Source organism: Oncorhynchus keta, chromosome 2 (assembly GCF_023373465.1).
Source record: "Oncorhynchus keta strain PuntledgeMale-10-30-2019 chromosome 2, Oket_V2, whole genome shotgun sequence".
NCBI classification, from domain to species: domain Eukaryota; kingdom Metazoa; phylum Chordata; class Actinopteri; order Salmoniformes; family Salmonidae; genus Oncorhynchus; species Oncorhynchus keta.
In genome coordinates, this window is record NC_068422.1 from 60328871 (window position 1) to 60346455 (window position 17585).

The following is a 17585-nucleotide window of genomic DNA, read 5'->3' on the forward strand; positions in this document are numbered from 1 at the left end:
AACCTTGTGTAACAAACAACATGCAGAATTCTAGTGGCAGTCTCAGATCTGAATTTAGTTTTGATTAATTTCTGTAAAAAGTATTATTGCTGAGTCTACGAGTAATAACAAGCAGATCATGATCAGGAACGCATGTTTATTTCCAATATTACATCAGTTTCCTTTGCATGTAGAGAAAAATGAGAAGAAATAACAATCAATCATCGTCATCGCCGCCTGTTTTGTCAATAACTTTCTTCATCCACCGTCTCATACGGAAAAGATGGGTGTAGAATCCATATTTCCCATCCCTGTCACATCCTTCTCCCCAGGACACAATGCCGATCTGGTACCAACGGTTGTCATCTGGGCTCTGTGAATGAGGATATAAGTCATTCTCATGAGTATATCAAATAAAGTGGGGGATATGCAAGACATTTAATGAGTGAAGTTTGTGTTTCTCTAGTTGTATACCTTCATGACAAAGGGACCACCGCTGTCCCCTTCACAAGCGTCACCAGTTTTCTGTTCATCTGGTTTGAAGCCTGAAAAGTACATTGGCATTGCGAGGAAGCATCATACTAATGGTAACACCTGTGATTCACCAAATTGTTTATCAAGTCACCAATTCACTTTTGATTAACATATTGGATGGACTTGAGCTGCAGTATACAGCAATTACCACACTGAGATAAGAGCTGAGAACTGCTACTCACCAGCACAGAACATATTGTCAGTGATGCGGATAGAGGTAGAGTCTCTGCAGATATCCTGTTCAACGATGGGTAAATGGATCTGCTGGAGAACTGTGGGTAGAGACTTGGGGGAGGAACTCCATGTCTCATATAGGTTCCCCCAGCCTGTCACACGGCCTTTATATCCAGCAAACATCAGTCTTGAAGGAGAAATAAAAAAAAGATGCTACCATTGCTAGTAAGGGAAAAATCTCAGAAATGTTAATAATTCATATTTGATAATTACTGTTAGCTACGTTAAACTCTCTTACGTCTTAGCAACCTGCTTGGTTGGTAGACAGACAGGATGAATCTCATCTGTGAAAGTAATGGGCCTCCTCATGTGCAGCAGAGCAATGTCCCGGTTCAGGTTCTCCTTCCAGTTGTACTTGGGGTGGACAATTATCTCATCAATAGCCACAATCTTCTCTGTGCCCTTCTCAAACCTGGGATTAGGTTGAAATACGGAATGAGCCAAGAATATTTTGCTATGGCTATATTATTGTTATGTCTTAAGTCTTATGGCATGTCATAGTTCACTGTTGAACTGTGCAAAAGTCAATGCGTGTCGCTTGTTTAATAAAGATAAAATGGGAAAATAGGAGATGGCCACTCACTTAGCTCTGTTATGTTTGCCAAGGCGGACCAGGATGTCATTGATGGTGAAGTTTTTGTTCCATGGTGGATAGAGGATGCAGTGGGCTGCAGTGAGGATCCACTCATCACTGATTAGACTGGCCCCACACAGCAGCTCCTGTGGGCTTTTCTTGTACAACATCACCTGCCTACCATCAAAGCATCCATGATTAACAGGTATCATCATTTTCTTCTGCCAAATTACATCTGTGCCTTTCTTTTTAGGCCGAGGCTGCGGATCTGACTTTTCCGGCCTTGTGCATTTCTCACGGTCAATCGTGAAATGATAATTATTCAGGTTTTACTGGTGAAACGTCCATGCAGCATCTGCATACCAACCATTTGATATCAATCAGATTCATGGGGATAAGCATTTAGATCTTGAGTTTTAGGCTACCGTTTCAAAGAAGCCTACAGTGTTATTTTGAATTCATGTACAGTGAGTGTATTTTAGAGCAGATGGTGTTAACGAACTGTAGTATAGCTAACCTGTGTCGTGTTTCAATCAAAGCACATATTTTGCCAAGTGGTGCGCTTTTGAGTTTTGGCCACATGAGGAAAAAATACAATTTGATCGCAATCATCCGAAAATATCAAAATAAATTAGGTGGTGTTTATTTGTCTTAGAGTAACGTTACTGTGCTATTATATTTGGTTATGCTATGTAGAATAGGATACTATCATTATGTGATCTTGAAGACATCGATTCAGCTTTGATCTAACTTTATTAAAAGGGGCACCATTCGCCAGAGTAGCCCTGTTGTCTATGAGTAGAACAGAGACTGTGTGCAAAGTAGAAAACCTCGCATGTGCAAAAGCTTCGGGGGCCCTTGGCTGTCTGGAAGAAAGGTGCAGAAAAGTCAGATCTGTAGCCACTCCCTTCTTTTAAATTGGGCAATGCATCGACAACCCCAAAACACATCCTCTAAATGACGGACACACAGATAACTTCCTTTCCCGCACCCATGACGACCATCATCCTAAGTAGTAGTCCTACATAAATGCAATAGAACAGATGTGGTGTTTTGAATATCTATTAATTTCATTACCATGGTGCACTGGCCACTTCTGCGTCAATCCCTTTAACAATACGGCCTCCTTGGTAGGAGTCAATCAGTTCTTGCTCTCTACCATCCTTCTTACTCATCTTCTCAAACATGGGTCGCTCTCCGCACACTGAAAACAAAGTCATGAAATAGACTCTTTTACTCCTCTGTTTGCCGTACCTTACACTTTATGCTAAAAATTTTTTTTTTAAATCCTAACCAAAATTATACTACTTACCCAGCTCTCCACTGCCAAAGCTCCGAGGGCTGAAGAAGGATTGTCTGGGCCCAGAGAGTGTTGTCCTTTCCCTTCCGCCAGCCGCCTCCTCATAGTTATCTATTGGGTCATCTGAAAGAGAACAACAGTCCAGCACTCACAGTAAAGAGCATTTATGATACTTGTCAGATATCCTTTTTTCCCTCCCAGTGTCCTAATATTTTAAGTGAATCATTTAAAACGGGAAAAAGTGTTGAAACAGCTCACCACACATCTCAAGGTCACAGTAGTCCACAGTGGTATTTCCATGCTGGTCCACATAGCACCAGGGTCCCTCCATATCTCCGTCAGGGTTTCTACAGTGGTTCGTCACAAGTTTGACCTCTGGGATGAAACTCTTTCCTTTGCTGAGTGCCAATACCTTTGGGGAGGCCCAAGGCAGACACGTTTTGCCATTCATGGTAACTGAGAGATCACCTGTATAATCCAAGCCATTGTTGGCCAGGCAGTCCTTCTTAATGTACTTGGCTTTCCTATCCACTGTAGCAGATACTTTTGGGGGTACCCAAGGCTCACCTGTAAGGGAACAATCACAATAGAGGACCACTAAGACATATTGCAACAAGCAACATGCTCTGCACTTTGTTGTTGGAACAAGGAGGCATATAAACCACCGATTGTCAGTGTAAAAGTACACCTAGCTCAGCAACAACATGCAACCAAATGTTGGTTATTATGCAAGTAGTGAAATCATACCACATTTTGGGACGGTGCATTGCTCTCTCCTGACTGTGGGATCCCTGGTGAAGCACCAAGGTCCTTCAGGAGTTTTGTCTGGGTTCCTGCAATAGTTCTCATACAGGGTCTCATCCAGCGAAGAATTGAACTCCCTAAGAAGAGACGTTACCCCTCAGCAACAACACATCACGAATGGAACAACTTTGAAATTACGTTGCTCATGTTATGGGGTCAATAATACATACGTAATTCTGTGTGGGAAGTTACTGGACCAGTACTGGCATGTTTTTCCCGAGGAAGTAGTGGAGATGGTACCGTTGTAGTTCACACCATTGCCCACTGAGCACTCCCCTGTAAGATGCAGGCCCACATAATATTTGAGAAACAGGATGTCCTGCTCAAAAAATGTATCTTTACAGTATAACATTTTCCTGGTAGATTCCTCACACTTTTTAGCTGATTCCAACACAAACATTAACATTAAGTCAATCAATCATTGACGTACAGTGGCTTGCAAAAGTATTCGTCCCCCTTGGCCTTTTTCCTATTTTGTTGAATTACAACCTGTAACATAAATAGATTTTTATTTTTATTTAATGTAATGGACATACACTAAATTGTCCAAATTGGTGAAGTGAAATGAAAAAAAATAACAATAAAAATAGGCAAGGAGGGCATTTATCAGAGAGGCAACAAAGAGACCAAAGATAACCGTGAAGGAGCTGCAAAGCTCCACAGCGGAGATTGGAGTGTCTGTCCATAGGACCACTTTAAGCCGTACACTCCACAGAGCTGGGCTTTACGGAAGTGGCCAGAAAAAAATGCCTTTTCTTAAAAAATAAAATAAGCAAACACGTTTGGTGTTCACCAAAAGGCATGTGGGAGACTCCCTAACCATATGGAAGAAGGTACTCTGGTCAGATATGACTAAAATGTAGCTTTTTGGCCATCAAGGAAAACACTATGTCTGGCCAGGCAGTCCCAACACCTCTCATCACCCCAAGAACACCATGTGGGGATGTTTTTCATCGACAGGGACTGGGAAACTGGTCAGAGTTTTAGGATGGCGCTAAATACATGGTAATTCTTGAGGGAAACCTGTTTCAGTCTTCCAGAGATTTGAGACTGGGATGGTGGTTCACCTTCCAGCAGGACAATGACCCTAAGCATTTTGCTAAAGCAACACTCAGGTGGTTTAAGGGGAAACATTTAAATGTCTTGGAATGGCCTAGTCAAAGCCCAGACCTCAATCCAATTGAGAATCTGTGGTATGACTTAAAGATTGCTGTGCACCAGCAGAACCCATCCAACTTGAAGGAGCTGCAGCAGTTTTGCCTTGAAGAATGGGCAAAAATTCCAGTGGCTAGATGTGCCCAAGCTTATAGACACTCCAAGAGACTTGCAGCTGTAATTGCTGCAAAAGGTTGGTCTTCAAAGTATTGACTTTGGGGGGGTGAATAGTTATGCATGCTCATGTTGTTTTTTTTGTCTTATATCTTCAAAGTGGTAGGCAATGTTGTGTAAATCAAATGATACAAACCCCCCAAAAATCTATTTTAATTCCAGATTGTAAGGCAACAAAATAGGAAAAATACCAAAGGGGGTGAATACTTTCGCAAGCCACTGTATTTGAAATGTGCAGTGTAATCAGGCCATAATTATTACCACTGGCATCAATACACCCTCTCAATTTTTTTATACTGTCCTTGGCTCTCAGCAGTGAAGTGCCTTTGCAAGCTGTGAAGAAGACAGAGCAAGAATTAGAAAACATGAGGAAATACTTGACTCTACTTGCTTATAATTGCCAAAGCCGATATTAATGTTTGTTTTTTAAGCATAAAGAGCATAACATGTGTGGGAAGAGCAAAACGTGTGGGGTCACCGACACTGGGGCTAAAGCCTGTTCCTCAAACAAGTCGACTAACATCTCAGTTGCACTTTGTTCTGGTTCAATACCATCTATTTACATTGGGTGTTCTGACTGATGATTGCATATTCCATGGATAAGGTTTTGATAGAAAACACACGTAATAACGAATAAAAAACAAATACTTACCCAAATAGATGGTCCAAAATGCCTTCTAAATTAAGAAAGATCAATTTAGACAGTTATTTGGGGAGAAATACTATAATCATACTTTATTACACAAATAAACATAGTGTTACCCAGGTAAACAGAAAGCTCATGATTTAGTTACCAGTATACCACGGTGAATATTAATGTGCTTTGCATGATACTTCAATCGAACAAGCCAGACATTCTCACCGTCTTGTCAGGCTTTTCAAAGACTTCACGGGCTTCTTCATGGTCACAGATCTCCTCGATGCACTCCCGTTCCAAGTTCCCAGGTTTCAACTCCTCAAGGAAGGAATTTGCCCGTTTAGCACGGATAAAAACCTGTGAGGCCTCCTTGCTGTTAAGAAATACTATAAACAAATATTTGATAACTCAACCTATTGTTTAGTGAAATTATAACTGACAAATAGCCTAATTCACATCAAGGAGTAACAATTTAAGGAGCATACATTTTCAGAATATCGATATTTTGAAGCTTGCTTTTAAGCTTTCAGGGCTGGTAAATAACTGGTATCTTACCATTTTCACAAAGGGTGATCTGAAGAGTAGAAGAAAATAGTAGAGTGAAAATGAGAGTTGCGGGTATTCGACCCATTGTTGCGGATGGTTAAGACAGAACTCCTTGCAAAACCTAGGACATCACCAAACCTTCTCACCCCCTCAAAATCCAGTACTCATTGAAACCCCCCACTTTCTGTTACATTGAACCACCTGGTTAATATTGAACCACTGTACTAAGACTGACTAGGGGCTGCGCCTCCCACTTGGGTCATGTCAACAACAGGAAATTGCACTCAGTATTTCCATTAAAGTTTCAACTATTACCTATAGCCATGGATACGCTTTCCACACTATGTCAAGAATAGCTTTCTCCATGGTTTATTTTCTGTCAGGGCCCACTCATGGATTACTTTATAAAAAAATATATGTTTGCTAATAAGTCATTACAAGAGGATTATCAAATGATAAAGACAAAGGCCATGTCAAAAACACACATAATAAATCAACCTGTTAAATACTGCCATTTGCTAATTTAGAGTATGATAGTGTGTGCTGCATAGACAAGCATAGCAAACTCACAGTAAAGTTGCTCCAAACCAGAATATTTGCTGATTCAGTCTCGGACTGTCCCATCCATCTAAATATTTGCACCCAAATATTGAATGACGCATTGGATAAAGAGTGAATGGTCAAAGTCGTGTTCAAAAACACATACAACTGTTGTAAAGCCACCACAGAGTTACTTCTCTATTTTAATTGGAGTCTTCAACAATAATGATCGTCTTGTTGATGGACCATATTTACAACAGTGTATTAAAATACAGTATAGCTATTTAATAAGCCTTCATAAACATTCTCTAGACATCAAATATATTTTAGTCAGATAAAAAAGAAAAACTATTCATGAGGATTTCTCTTTGTAACCATTAAGATATTTCCTCAAATACAGGGGCAGGTAGTTTTAGTATAGTCCTTGAAAAGAACATTTGCTGTAGATAGTGGCTAGACAAGATCCACCACAGATGTGAGTCAATATTTGCTGATATCTTTAACTCGTTGACAATTATGGCTCCCTTCTCCAGTAATCTAAATGGGGTATCCTGATGGTGATAACATATTTCATATTCATGACAAATGTATTTTCCTAATAAGTACTGCTTATTGTCTTCTTTTAGGTAAAGTACATCTAGCAGGCAAAACAACATTTTTTCTTCACATTCTTGGTTTTATTTGAAGATTTAAAAAATAAAAACAGCATCAGAAAGCAAAACGGTGTGACTTGCAGTTTTAAACTCCTGTTTCTATCTCTATTGTCTCTGCCACAGAGCTCAGTCCATCCTCTCCCTGTAGAATCACCAGGTTGCTGTGTGTTTTGTGCTCCCTTACCACAATGCACTTATCATTAGAATCTGAGACAACTATCTCAATGACATTCTCATTTAGCTGGATCTGGCCCAAATCCTGTTCCAACCCTTCCTCTATTACCACAGAAGATATGGCATTATCATGATACGAGTCATAGGTGCTGACAACAACCTCCCCTGAGTTAGGCATGGCTAAGTCTTCGATGGCCTGAACATACACTACTGTCTGACTCTCCATGTTCTCTTCAGTGACATCAACCCATGGCTTGACCTCTGTCTTGCGAGGAGTCTTTCTAGGTCTGCCTCTAGCAGGGGCAGAGTGGCTAGACTCCAGAGCTGCCAGAGCGTCAGCTAGCTCCCCAGATGTCCGATCTTCTCTCTTTTTATGAGAGAGCTGGTGGCGAACCAAGCTCTGCATTAGCGTGTAGCCAGCACCACATGCCTGACATTTGTAGGGCTTCTCCTCTAGGTGGGACTTCATGTGCCGGCGTAGCTTGGTGGCCATGGTGTAGGCCTTCCCACACACCTCACACTTGTGAGGTCTCTCCCCTGTGTGTAAACGTTCGTGGGCCCGCAAGGTGTGGGGGTCCCGCAAGGCTTTGCCACATATAGGGCAGAGGTAGACTTCCCCTGTGTGTGATATGAGGTGTCTGCGGAGTTCAGGCACCTGTGAGAAGTACTGATTACAATGGTTACACTTGTAAGGCTTTTCCCCTGTGTGGATGCGTAGATGCCCCAAAAGGTTCCCCCGCTGTCGGAATGTCTTACTGCAGTGGGGACAGGCATAAGGCCGTTCTCCTGTGTGCAAGCGCATGTGATTCCTAAGGGAGCCCGAATTGGCCAGTTCTTTATCGCAGACAGGGCACTTGAGCTTAGGAGCATGGTAATTTTCTTCCTTGGCGCGGTGGGCCTCCCTATGAATACGTAATGAAGGCCGGCGGGCAAAAGCCTTCCCACAGATATCGCAGACAAAAGGCCTCTCTCCTGTATGAAGAACTTCATGCTCCTTCAGATCCCGTTTCAGGCCATAGCTCTTGTCACACTGCTGGCACTTGAATGGCCTCTCTCCCTTATGCATCAGAAGGTGGGCCCTGAAGTTCTCTTGAGAGCTGTAATTCTTACCACACTCTGTGCATAAGTAAGGCTTTAGGTCCGAGTGAGTGAATTTGTGCTTCTTCAGGTGACAGAGCTGAAAGAAACTCTTGTCACACTCGTCACATGTATACCTCCTTTCCCTGATGTTAAAGAGGTCTGGAGCTGTCGTAAGCTCCTCCGGGTCTTTCTTCCCCCCTTTGTCACTATCCTTTCGGATTTCATCTGCGCTTATATTTTCTCTATCTTTTATGTCTGTTTCTTGGCAAGCTTGTCCATTTTCATCACCAACTCTGGACGTAACCTCCAATGTCACTTGACGATCCAGATACCTATTTTTGCACCCTTGAAGACGCTTGTGGATGCAGCTGACTAATGAATGCACCTTCCTGGGTTTAGCAGCCAGTCTGCAACTGGCCCTGACCACCTGTGTCCCCTGTTCCTCCTGGGGATTTCTTACCACATTACCTGGTTCTTCACTGTTCTTTGGAGGCTCGTCTGCAGGACTCACAAGTTTGTCCTCATTAGAGCATTGCACATTGGTTATTTCTGGAATGAAACGTTCTGTTTTTATTATTTTGCCTGAGTCAACTTCTCCACTCTGTTCCATCGTTTTATCACCCCTGGAATGAGAGTCTCTCACACCTCTCTTTTTCATTTTGTAGATAAGAGGTTTGGTCATTTTGATTCCAGCCTGGCTTCTCTCCTCCACCACCGACCCCAGTGGAGAAGTTGACATGTCTGAATCTTCAGTGTGCTCCTCAGGCTCTGTAAGACATACAAACATCTTCCACGTAACATTTCGGAAACAACTATCCAAATATAAAATGTCATCATTTCATAACATCATCCTTATTAGTACAAATATTTATTAGTTAGTGTGTATTAAGAATGTGGGTGTCAGGCTTACCTGTAAGCTTGAGCTCTTGCTCCATGAAGTTTACACCTGGGGATCTATCCTCCCTGGACTTGCGAGGTGTTACTTGTTTGCGAGGTTTGCCTGGTGTTGTTAGTGACCCTCCTTGGCTTCCATCGTGTTCCGGAGGATCAGCTAGGAAACTCCAAAGCAGAAGTTCTGTCCCTGGGTTGATGTCTTTGCAGGCCCTTAGACAGAGACTTCCGTCCACCTCATGAACAGTAACATTCTGTTCATCCTTTCTCCTTGCATTACAGGCAAATCTGCATAAAACAAAGAGGGTTTCTCTCTCCCAATGACCAAATTAAACATGACAGTAATGTTAATGTGTTTGATACAGCTGAGTGCTACAACAACAAAACATTGAGTTATTCTTCTTTACCCAAAGACACCTACCTAATCCAATAGCACCTGTCCCAAAGATGCCCCTTGATTATCGTATGATATGCTTCTTCCATCAAGCTCTGACGACAACAAATGTTACATTCAATACACTTGCAATATTATAGAAACTTGAGCAAGTGTGTGCCTCCGCCATCACAACCACTCTGATACATACCTCTGTAAAGTCTTCCCTTTGGTCAAAGGTGTTGCTTTGGTTTTCCACACCCAGAAGCATCCCTTTCTGCAGTGCATGTCCTACACACCAGAGCCCCAACTGGCCATCATTTGCTAGAGAGGGGCCCACTGTCAGTCCACGAGGAACAGCATTCAGCACACTGTGTAGGAAGTCCTGGTTTAGGGATGGGCCCCTCATACCCAGAGAGTCCATCCTTCTCTCTGTAGCCACAAAATGTAGAGACTCTTAAAAAAGCTAGTGTTTTGAACGTCGTTTACAATTACTAGCTTACAATGGCACACAAAAAAATGCACGTTTTGGATGTCATTTACAATGACTAGCTACATTGGAAGTATCTCCTTGATTTGTGTTTCAAGCAGTCATTGATACAGTACTTGTATGTGACACAGTACTGTATACGAAACAGCAGCCACATGTACATACAATAGGAATATAGCTAGCTGAGCTTTATGGTCATCATTGATCAATAATTGTGTGACATGCATACGTGATTGCGTGGACCTGGCGGGTGGCAAGCTTTGTCGTGACAACCTATGTGTACATGCGCCGACAAGGCAACACATCTCAGTGCTAATGTAAGCCCCTGTCAAAACCATTAGCCAACGTTAACATAATTTTCTCACTAACAAAAGTTGGCCTGCTTAACTGGAAACAGTACACGTCGACAAGGGACCGTGAGTAAGTTTGTCAATGAATTGTGACACAGGCAGTCAATTATTATGAAGAAGCACAACCCAACTATTAACTGTCGAGCTAGCAAGCTATGCTTTCAGTAGCTAACGTTAGCTCGAACAGGCTTGAGTATATATCAGAACTCTAGAAACAGTGGTTATTTAGCTTGACAGCTAATTAACGAACGTTATCGCTTTTTTAATTTGTTCTCGGTGGCACTGATGATGCTAACTAACAAACTCAAGCACCTGTTTTTGCTACCATGCATGCTACATTGTTGTTGTCTGGCTAACCAGCCGACGAGTGTGAACATGATACTACGATTAGGATATCAAACATATTTCAACTAGACGTTCGATTCGCGGCAATAACACGAAAATATTTAAACTAACTCAGGATTTCCACAGGGTCTTGGCCAATTTGTATCACTCGTTTTTTCCATTTGAAAACTCCGGGAAAATCATCGTTCTCCAGCCGAGGACAGATTCCGGAAGTCCTCAAGTTCCTTTCTATCGAAACATTCCGACAGGAAATATGTCATTTGACGCACATCGTAAATGCTATATTTATTCTAATTAGAATGGTTAAAAAGCCAGATATAGTCATGGATCTTTAGCTATCGTACCTTGCTGCTTTTGTTTTTTTCCAACTTCAACATATATTTGTCAGCGGCAATAGGAACTCATGTACGTTATCTCGTAGAGCAAGTGCCGTGGTCCCATTTATGGTTTTGCCATTGCCAGACTGAAATTTAATGTCGAGTTTATTTTAAATACTAGGACTGATTGTATTACCTGATCCACTTGTATTCATGAACTGCCATTATATTGTGTTTTTTCTACCAACAGACTTGACATGGTATGCTGAGGTGGGGAGTCTGGGGACCTATGCACTATGGCAGAGTCACTTGCCATCCAGGACCATTCAACAGAAGCAGAACTATGCACCAAGTAGTAATATGAATACATTTGGCCTAGTAGCCAGCGGATTGCTTACAGTTGCAGACAGGCTAGGGTCGGACAGTCTTCCTGTGTAAATTAAGACACAGCGCCGGCTCCGAAAATGTACCTCAAATCCAGCGATGAGAAATGTGTTGTCCAGCGATGTCCGAATTGTCCCATTATCCCAACGGTTACACTGAGATGATTGAACGACTGCTATAATAACAGCGGAGCCGGCGCGAGATATGGCTCGCAAAACGTAACCCAAACCAGGGATGATAAATACATTGAACTTCCGAATTGTCCCATTATCCCAACTGTTACACAGAGAAGATCAAATAGCAGTTGTTCAATCGTCTCAGTGTAACAGTTGGGATAATGGAACAATTCAGAGTACAACACATTCCTCCTCCCTGGATTGAGGTACGTTTTGCGAGATATATCTCGCACCGGCTCTGATGTGTCTTACTCTACACAGAAAGCCTGTCTGACCCTAGTGCAGCTGTAAGCAAGCGGGTTGGATCTGCTGGATAGCCTAGTAGTATCTATGTGTTCTATCCTCTACTAATCAATGATCTGCTGTTTTGATCAGTGGAGGCTGCTGAGGGAAGGACGGCTCGTAACATGTGCCTGAAATAGAGTATAATGGCTGAAATGGAGTGAAAGGAATCAAACACATGAAAACCATTCCATTCCAGCCATTATTATGAGTCGTCCTCCCCTCAGCAGCCTCCAATGGTTTTCATATAGCCTAGTCTGTTTTGATATCTGTTGCCTTGATAGCCCATCTTTGCAGGTTAGTTCAATAAATGGATGCTAATCAGGTGCAGTAAGAAAAATAAAATAAAACAATAAGAATTTGTTCTTAACTGACTTGCCTAGTTAAATAAAGGTAAAATTAAAATTAAAGCTGCATGTTGGTTAAGGGCTTGTATAACTAAGCATTTCACTGTCTACACCTGTTGTATTCGGCGCATGTGACAAATAAAATTAGATTTGATTGTATTTTGATATGCTATAATCTTCTAGTGAAATAAAAGACATTGAGTCCTCTGAGACAGAAGGAGCCAACCAGAGATTGAAAGTCGACCACTTGCTTTTCACCATTGAAAGACACCAAAAATGTTACTACTGGTGTGATTATTAGATATTTCCGTACAGTGCCTTTAAACACAGACTCGCACTAAGAGCCTTAGACTATGACTAAGAGCAGCTGAACTGTGTTTGACTGTTTCATTTGTTCTGATACTTTGATACATTTCCCAGTGCCACTAGGCCTATCATTTCTTTATGTGGATATTGCTAATGAAATGTACTCCACAACCTCTATTGTTGGTGTTGAATTATTTTGTCATCCATGCATCATTGCTGTAATATTTTAAATAACTTGACATTTTACCTTCAAATGATATTAAAATGTACCTTTGTCGTGCCTTACAGTTTGCGACGAGTGCAAAGACAATTTTATTGATGAATGCCCCACACATGGCCCTCCAGTATTTGTGCCTGACACCCCTGTGCCAGTGGGTTGTCCTAAACCGTGCCGCCCTTACTATCCCTAGTGGCATTGAGGTCATTCAGGAAGGCAGTGAGGTGGACGTGTACTGCGTAGACAAAGACATTCCCAGGTGGGGCACTCTTCGGTCCTTACCAGGGTGAAGTGATGTCACAGGACAAGTCCTCTGGTTTCTTCCCCTGGATGGTAAGTTGAATCCACAAACCTCCTTACTATGTTTTGCAATTCACTTTTCACGAGTATATGGTATGACTCATGAAATTATCTTCCTTAACGTCATGCATCAGGTGTAACTTTAAGGCACTCGCATCTACGTATTTATGTCAATGATTTTTTTATCCCTAGTTGGTGGACAAAAACAACTCATACAAATCCATTGATGGTAGCGACGAAACCAAAGCCAACTGGATGAGGTATGTCCGAAACTCTTCAGAGGACATTGAGCGAAACCTGACAGCCTTCCAGCATGGTGAGCACATCTACTTCCGGGTGTGCCGTGACCTGTCAGTGGGAGAGAGACTTCGGGTATGGTACAGTGATGACTACATGGACCGATTATAATAATAATAATAATAATAATAATATATGCCATTTAGCAGACGCTTTTATCCAAAGCGACTTCCAGTCATGTGTGCATACATTCTACGTATGGGTGGTCCCGGGAATCGAACCCACTACCCTGGCGTTACAAGCGCCATGCTCTACCAACTGAGCTACAGAAGGACTACACCCCATGGCCCAGGACACCATTGACAGCAACTTGGCCACAGGTAACACTCCTAACTAATCCCTTTGCCAGCCCTCTAGTTAACTACCAAACTTATTGTTGTTGCTTTCCAGAGTGCTACAATGTGTGTACTTTTCTACCCATATCACTGATCTAAGATCTCCTAAATAGTTATTCTAAGAAATGCAATAGTATGACATTTTGACCACCGGGGGGAGCCATGTTGCAAAATACATGCAGAAGCTCAAACAATGAATGGCAATATCAAACCAGTAGTCAGTCACCTTTTTGAAATTAATACTTCACATATCAGCATGTCGTTTTACGCACAAATATAGTTAATAAAGAGGATTTTGTCATTTTATTATGTAAGAATGATTACATGTTTGTTTATATGGGGCGGCAGGGTAGCCTAGTGTTGGACTAGTAACCGGAAGGTTGCAAGTTCAAATCCCTGAGCTAGCTGACAAGGTACAAATCTGTCGTTCTGCCACTGTTCCTAGGCCGTCATTGAAAATAAGAATTTGTTCTTAACTGACTTGCCTGGTTAAATAAACAAAATATTATTATAAGCAGTTTTAAGGTGCTTACCCATCAGAGGCTGATCAAGTTAAACTTGCGGTTTTGAATGATCATTCGATCAGGCCAACCAGGCCCTCATCGAGCACTACGGGTCCTCAGAGATCCAGGGCCTAACTGAACAACCAGAACCAATGATTTGAGATCATTGCCAGTCGGATGGAGGCACAGGGCTTCCTGATCAGTGGCGCAACATGGAGCGCACGTACAAAGATTATGTGCTGGCGTCCAAGAGGACTGACTCTGGACGCAGGAAACAGCCCGAGTTCTTTGACCAGTTCCATGCACTCATGGGCCATGGGCTGAGCTCCAAGCTGGCTCCTGCTGACACCCCAGCCAGGGCGTTGACCAAGCTGAAGCCTAAAGCTATAGCACCAACTCCAAGCCCTCTATGCTATTGTAGTCCCATCGGGCCATCCAGTCAACCTCCGTATCCCCTCCACCCCAGAGTCAGAGATTGGAGTCTATGAAGTCACCACTGAGCCTGAACCGCTAGCCAGGAAGTCCAGGAGCAAATGGTTCCCACATCCCAAGATACTCCAGTCAAATGCGGAGGAGAAGAGGGCAGAGAATCAACTCCAAAAGGGGAGTTGGGGATGGCTTGGGGATGACACATGTTATGACGTTGAATCTTAGCAGTTGGCCTATAACTGAAAAGGACGTAGCCATTTTCAAAATCATTGACAATCTTTGCGTAATAACTCTTCATTTTTCTCTGTCTTCCTATCCACGTCTCTAGCTGCTGAGAACGGTGTTTCCCTGCCTGTGTGGTCAGATTCGGAAAGTGATCAGTCAGGACATTGAGGCTTTAGTAGAGCTGTACAGCTCTCCAGAGATCCAGGGACTGATCAGGGAGAACAAGACCCGAACCAAGAGGATCTTTGAGATCCTAGCTAGCAGGCTGAAGGAGCAAGGCTTCCCCATCAGTGATGTGCCTGAGCAGGCGGGGGTGATGCTTCCAGAAGTGGCAGAACCTGTCGAGGGTGTACAAGGAGTACGTCCTCCACCCAGAGAATGCTGACATGGCCAAGAGGAAGATTCCAGCCTACTTCAACAGGCTCTAGGACCTCATAGGCCACCGGTTCAGCCTTCAACTAGTTGAAGACTCCCCTGAGCCTGATGGCAGCATGGGAGATGCTGAGGCAGATGCAGGGGTTGAGGACATAAGCCAGAGTCTGTTACACATTGTGGAGGTGCCGGCGAGCCCCATTGACATTGTCAGTCCCCCTTCCACTTCTGCCACCTTCTCCTTTTCACATAGAGAAAATCACCTCCGTGTTAGAACCAGTGGGTGGAAGATAAGGAGGATGGCAGATATATTGGATGTCTTTCAGGGTTATAGGGAGGAGGACAAACGATTGCAAGAGGAGAGGGAAAGGAGGGCAGAGGAGCGCTTTAATCAGCTGCGAAGCCTTCTGCAGCAACAGCACACCGAGACTATGGCGGTGATGAGAGAACTGATCAATTCCATGAAGACGAAAAAACTATGATATATATATATAAATATTATATAAGTTTGGACACACCTACACACCTACTCATTCAAGGTATTTTATTTATTTTTTTTACTATTTTCTACATTGTAGAATAATAGTGAAGACATAAGAACTATGAAATAACACATATGGAATCATGTAGTAACCAAAAAAGTGTTAAACAAATCAAAATATATTTTATATTTGAGATGCTTCAAACAGCCACCCTTTGCCTTGATGACAGCTTTGCACACTCTTGGCATTCTTTCAACCAGCTTCACCTGGAATGCTTTTCCAACGTTCTTGAAGGAGTTCCCACATATGCTCAGCACTTGTTGGTTGCTTTTCCTTCACTCTATGGTCCGACTCACCCCAAACCATCTCAATTGGGTTGAGGTTGGGGGATTGTGGAGGCCAGGTCATCTGATGCAGCACTTATCACTTTCCTTCTCGGTGAAATAGCCCTTACACCGCCTAGAGGTGTGTTGGGTCATTGTCCAGTTGAAAAACAAATGATAGTCCCACTAAACCCAAACCAGATGGGATGCCGTGTGGCTGCAGAATGCTGTGGTAGCCATGCTGGTTAAGTGTGCCTTGAATTCTAAATAAATCACAGACAGTGTCACCTGCAATCCACCCCCTTACCACAACATCTCCTCCTCCATGCTTTATGGTGGGAAATACACATGCAGAGATCATCCATTCACCCACACCGCCTCTCACAAAGACATGGCGGTTGGAACCAAAAATCTTGAATTTTGACTCCAAACCTAAGGACAAATGTCCACTGGTGTAATGTCAATTGCTCGTGTTTCTTGACCCAAACAAGTCTCTTCTTACTATTTATGTCTTTTAGTAGTGGTTTCTTTGCAGCAATTCGACCATGAAGGTCTGACTCAGTCTCCCCTGATCAGTTGATGTTGAGATGTGTCTGTTACTTGAACTCTGTGAAGAATTTATTTGGCTTGCAATTTCTGAGGCTGGTAACTCTAATGAACTTATCCTCTGCAGTAGAGGTGACTCTTGGTCTTCCATTCCTGTGACGGTCCTCATGAGAGCCAGTTTCATCATAGTGCTTAGGATAAAGTAATACTTCTCACCCCCCCTCCCCCCCTTAAAAGATTTAGATGCACTATTGTAAAGTGGCTGTTCCACTGGATGTCATAAGGTGAATGCACCAATTTGTAAGTCGCTCTGGATAAGAGCGTCTGCTAAATGACTTAAATGTAAATGTAGTGCTTGATGGTTTTTGCGACTGCACTTGAAACTCTCAAAGTTCTTGAAATGTTCTGTTTTGACTGACCTTCATGTCTTAAAGTAATGATAGACTGTCATTTCTCTTTGCTTATTTGAGCTGTTCATAATATGGACTTTTACCAAATAGGTCTATCTTCTGTATACCCACACTACCTTGTCACAACACAACTGATTGGCTCAAACGCATTACGAAGGAAAGAAATTACACAAATGAACTTTTAACAAGGCACACCGTTTAATTGAAATGTATTCCAGGTGACTACTTCATGAAGCTAGTTGAAAGAGTGTGCAAAGCTGTCATCAAGGCAAAGGGTGACTATTTGAAGAATCTCAAATATAAAATATTTTCTGATTTGTTTAACACTTTTTTGGCTACTACATGATTCCATATGTATTATTTCCTGTAAATAAATGCTCTAAATGTCAATATTTTTATTTGGAATTCGGGAGAAATGTTGTCAGTAGTTTATAGAATAAAACAAACATGTTCACTTTACCCAAAACACATACCTATAAATAGTAAAAACAGAGAAACTGA

At 42.4% G+C, this 17585-nt stretch overlaps 2 protein-coding genes and 2 long non-coding RNA genes across 6 annotated transcripts; 2 read left to right on the forward strand and 2 right to left on the reverse strand.

Moving 5' to 3' along the window:
• Positions 1 to 116: 116 nt before the first annotated feature.
• On the reverse strand, positions 117 to 6097 carry LOC118358092 (prothrombin-like). The gene is made up of 14 exons (XM_035735543.2): positions 5947 to 6097; positions 5617 to 5777; positions 5407 to 5431; positions 5016 to 5087; positions 3596 to 3701; positions 3369 to 3502; positions 2880 to 3188; positions 2634 to 2744; positions 2399 to 2525; positions 1331 to 1498; positions 986 to 1159; positions 696 to 874; positions 454 to 524; positions 117 to 352 (listed from the first exon to the last, which is right to left on the reverse strand). The coding sequence occupies exons 1-14, from the start codon at positions 6020 to 6022 to the stop codon at positions 197 to 199; spliced, it is 1869 nt and encodes a 622-aa protein (XP_035591436.2). The 5' UTR covers positions 6023 to 6097; the 3' UTR covers positions 117 to 196.
• Positions 6004 to 11087, reverse strand: LOC118358084 (zinc finger protein 408-like). 2 transcript variants are annotated; one of them, XM_035735530.2, is made up of 5 exons: positions 10945 to 11087; positions 9860 to 10080; positions 9697 to 9764; positions 9295 to 9563; positions 6004 to 9152 (listed from the first exon to the last, which is right to left on the reverse strand). In XM_035735530.2, the coding sequence occupies exons 2-5, from the start codon at positions 10070 to 10072 to the stop codon at positions 7216 to 7218; spliced, it is 2487 nt and encodes an 828-aa protein (XP_035591423.1). In that variant the 5' UTR covers positions 10073 to 10080; positions 10945 to 11087; the 3' UTR covers positions 6004 to 7215. The 2 variants fall into 2 exon arrangements, with proteins under 2 accessions (XP_035591423.1, XP_035591415.1); XM_035735522.2 differs by having other exon boundaries at positions 10801 to 10949.
• LOC118358116 (uncharacterized) lies at positions 10244 to 13498 on the forward strand. Of its 2 annotated transcripts, none has more exons than XR_004820427.2 (3): positions 10244 to 10558; positions 11401 to 13195; positions 13355 to 13498. It is a non-coding gene; the product is annotated as an uncharacterized LOC118358116 (long non-coding RNA). The 2 variants fall into 2 exon arrangements; XR_004820426.2 differs by lacking the exon at positions 10244 to 10558 and adding an exon at positions 11117 to 11238.
• Positions 13499 to 13594: 96 nt separating this feature from the next.
• Positions 13595 to 17585, forward strand: LOC127911979 (uncharacterized). Its single transcript, XR_008079929.1, has 2 exons — positions 13595 to 13779; positions 15055 to 17585. It is a non-coding gene; the product is annotated as an uncharacterized LOC127911979 (long non-coding RNA).

What these genes read in the sequence shown, in the direction of transcription:
- LOC118358092 (XM_035735543.2), bottom strand. Translation starts at nt 6,022, where the DNA reads ATGGGTCGAATACCCGCAACTCTCATTTTCACTCTACTATTTTCTTCT. An exon ending in GGCAAACATAACAGAGCTAA is followed by an intron (nt 1,160 to 1,330) that starts GTGAGTGGCCAT and finishes ACCTAATCCCAG; the next exon opens with GTTTGAGAAGGGCACAGAGA. An exon ending in TGACAATATGTTCTGTGCTG is followed by an intron (nt 525 to 695) that starts GTGAGTAGCAGT and finishes TGTACTTTTCAG; the next exon opens with GCTTCAAACCAGATGAACAG.
- LOC118358084 (XM_035735522.2), bottom strand. An exon ending in GACAGGTGCTATTGGATTAG is followed by an intron (nt 9,564 to 9,696) that starts GTAGGTGTCTTT and finishes TGTTTTATGCAG; the next exon opens with ATTTGCCTGTAATGCAAGGA. An exon ending in GCAAGAGCTCAAGCTTACAG is followed by an intron (nt 9,153 to 9,294) that starts GTAAGCCTGACA and finishes TATGTCTTACAG; the next exon opens with AGCCTGAGGAGCACACTGAA.